Consider the following 1,887-nt stretch of genomic DNA (forward strand, 5'->3'; position numbering starts at 1 on the left):
GGGAATCCCTGGAGATAGAGAAAGTCAGGCTGTGGTTGACCCTCCTCCTCAGGCTGTGAGTACTGGAACTCCTCAGTCTCCAGCAGTAGCTGCAGCTGCAGCAACCACGACAGCAACTACAACCACCACTTCTGGAGGTAAAGTGACTATCAAATGACAAATGGTCTTGAGTTTTTAGTGTAAGATTATTTAATATGAAATACTTCAGTGGTTTAGCTTCATTCCCAGAACGCTTGGATAAACCTTAAGGATGTTTTTTTTCTTTCTTTCTTTCTTTCTTTCTTTCTTTCTTTCTTTCTTTCTTTCTTTCTTTCTTTTTTTTAAAGATTCATTTATTTATTATATGTAAGTACACTGTAGCTGTCTTCAGACACTCCAGAAGAGGGCATCAGATTTCGTTTCAGATGGTTGTGAGCCACCATGTGGTTGCTGGGATTTGAACTCGGGACCTTTGGAAGAACAGTTGGCGCTCTTAACCACTGAGCCATCTCACCAGCCCCCTTTTTTTTCTTTACTCACAGTAAAGAGAGTCTCTGGCTTTTAGTGTTGTCAAAGCTACACTACTAGTTCACTCTTAGAAACGCCTATTCACAGTTTGAAGTCAGTGTCCGTTGTATATGGATGTCTCACCTTGCTAAGAATGTATCATTTCAGGCATGGTGTAGAGGCACACTCCTTTAATCCTAGCATTGGGAAGCAACGGCACACACATATCTCAGCTTGAGGGAACATTCTCTACGCAGCAGAGTTCTCAAACAGCCAGGGTACATAGAGGGAGAGAGAGACACTGTCTCAAAAAACGGCAGCGGTGGTGATGGTGATGGTTGAGCTGCTAATTTCGAAAAGGCTGGGGTTTGATAGCCTCTTGCTCATTTTGGCAAACAGTTGGGACTCATGAGAAAGAGGAGGCGTTGCTCTGGCTCAGATTTTAGTATTTCCTATTCACCACCTACTAGGTAATTTTGGTCCCTGAGTCTCACTTTATTATTACACATAATTATAGGACTAAATATCCACAAACATGCATATGTTTCTTATTTGAGAGCACCTGCAATAACATGACAACCTTTTATTTTGATATAGGACACCATTTTTTGTGTGGTGGTTCACAGGGCATTGTGGGTGGGCTAGCCTCTCAGTATTCTATCCTTTGCTAGTATTAGTATAACTTGTCTAGAGCAAAGGTGGCAGGCACATTGGGGTTTGGAGAGTCTGTGACTTGCTTTCTCTATAACACTCCAAGGCAGGTCCTTTTCATATATAATGTTTTCTGTCCAAATGGTTTAGCTACCTGCTGTTACATGTATTTACTGCTATTGTTTTGAAATGTTGTGTGTATTTCAGGCCACCCCCTTGAATTTTTACGGAATCAGCCTCAGTTTCAACAGATGAGACAAATTATCCAGCAGAATCCTTCTTTGCTGCCAGCCTTGCTACAGCAGATAGGTCGGGAGAACCCTCAGCTGCTGCAGGTGACTGACCCACGTTAATTTGGAAAATGGCATTGAAATGTTTTACTTTGTATTACAGTTAAACCCAGAGCCTGTGTTCTACGTAGGCATAGTGAAGAACGAATTGAGATAGAAAAATTGATCAGCTTACATAGGTTAACTAATTTAGTTTGGGAAAGGCTTACTTCCTCTTTCAGATTTCCCGGGTACATTAATTAATGTATTAGAGAATCTGAGATGGTGTTTAACTTTGGAAATTGATTTTCATAAGATTGCTCTGAATGGAACATTGCCTCTTAGAAACTTACCTATGGGCATACTTCATGCTCAGACCAGAAAACAGTTGAGTTTTATACAGCATAGAATAGCCTATTAGTGTGGAAAATACAATATATACATGAAGAGTAAGTTCTCTACTTAGGTCCATGGTAGCTTT

The 1,887-nt window shown here is 40.7% G+C and overlaps 1 protein-coding gene across 1 annotated transcript in view; it reads left to right on the forward strand.

Moving 5' to 3' along the window:
- The window catches only part of Rad23b (RAD23 homolog B, nucleotide excision repair protein), a 44,053-nt gene that overhangs the window by 33,924 nt on the left and 8,242 nt on the right, over nt 1–1,887 (forward strand). Inside the window, exons 7-8 of the mRNA XM_021159872.2 lie at nt 1–137; nt 1,345–1,472. Coding sequence (XP_021015531.1) covers nt 1–137; nt 1,345–1,472 — 265 coding nt within the window. The remainder of the gene's footprint in view (nt 138–1,344; nt 1,473–1,887) is intronic.

Source organism: Mus caroli, chromosome 4 (assembly GCF_900094665.2).
Source record: "Mus caroli chromosome 4, CAROLI_EIJ_v1.1, whole genome shotgun sequence".
Taxonomy (NCBI): Eukaryota; Metazoa; Chordata; class Mammalia; order Rodentia; family Muridae; genus Mus; species Mus caroli.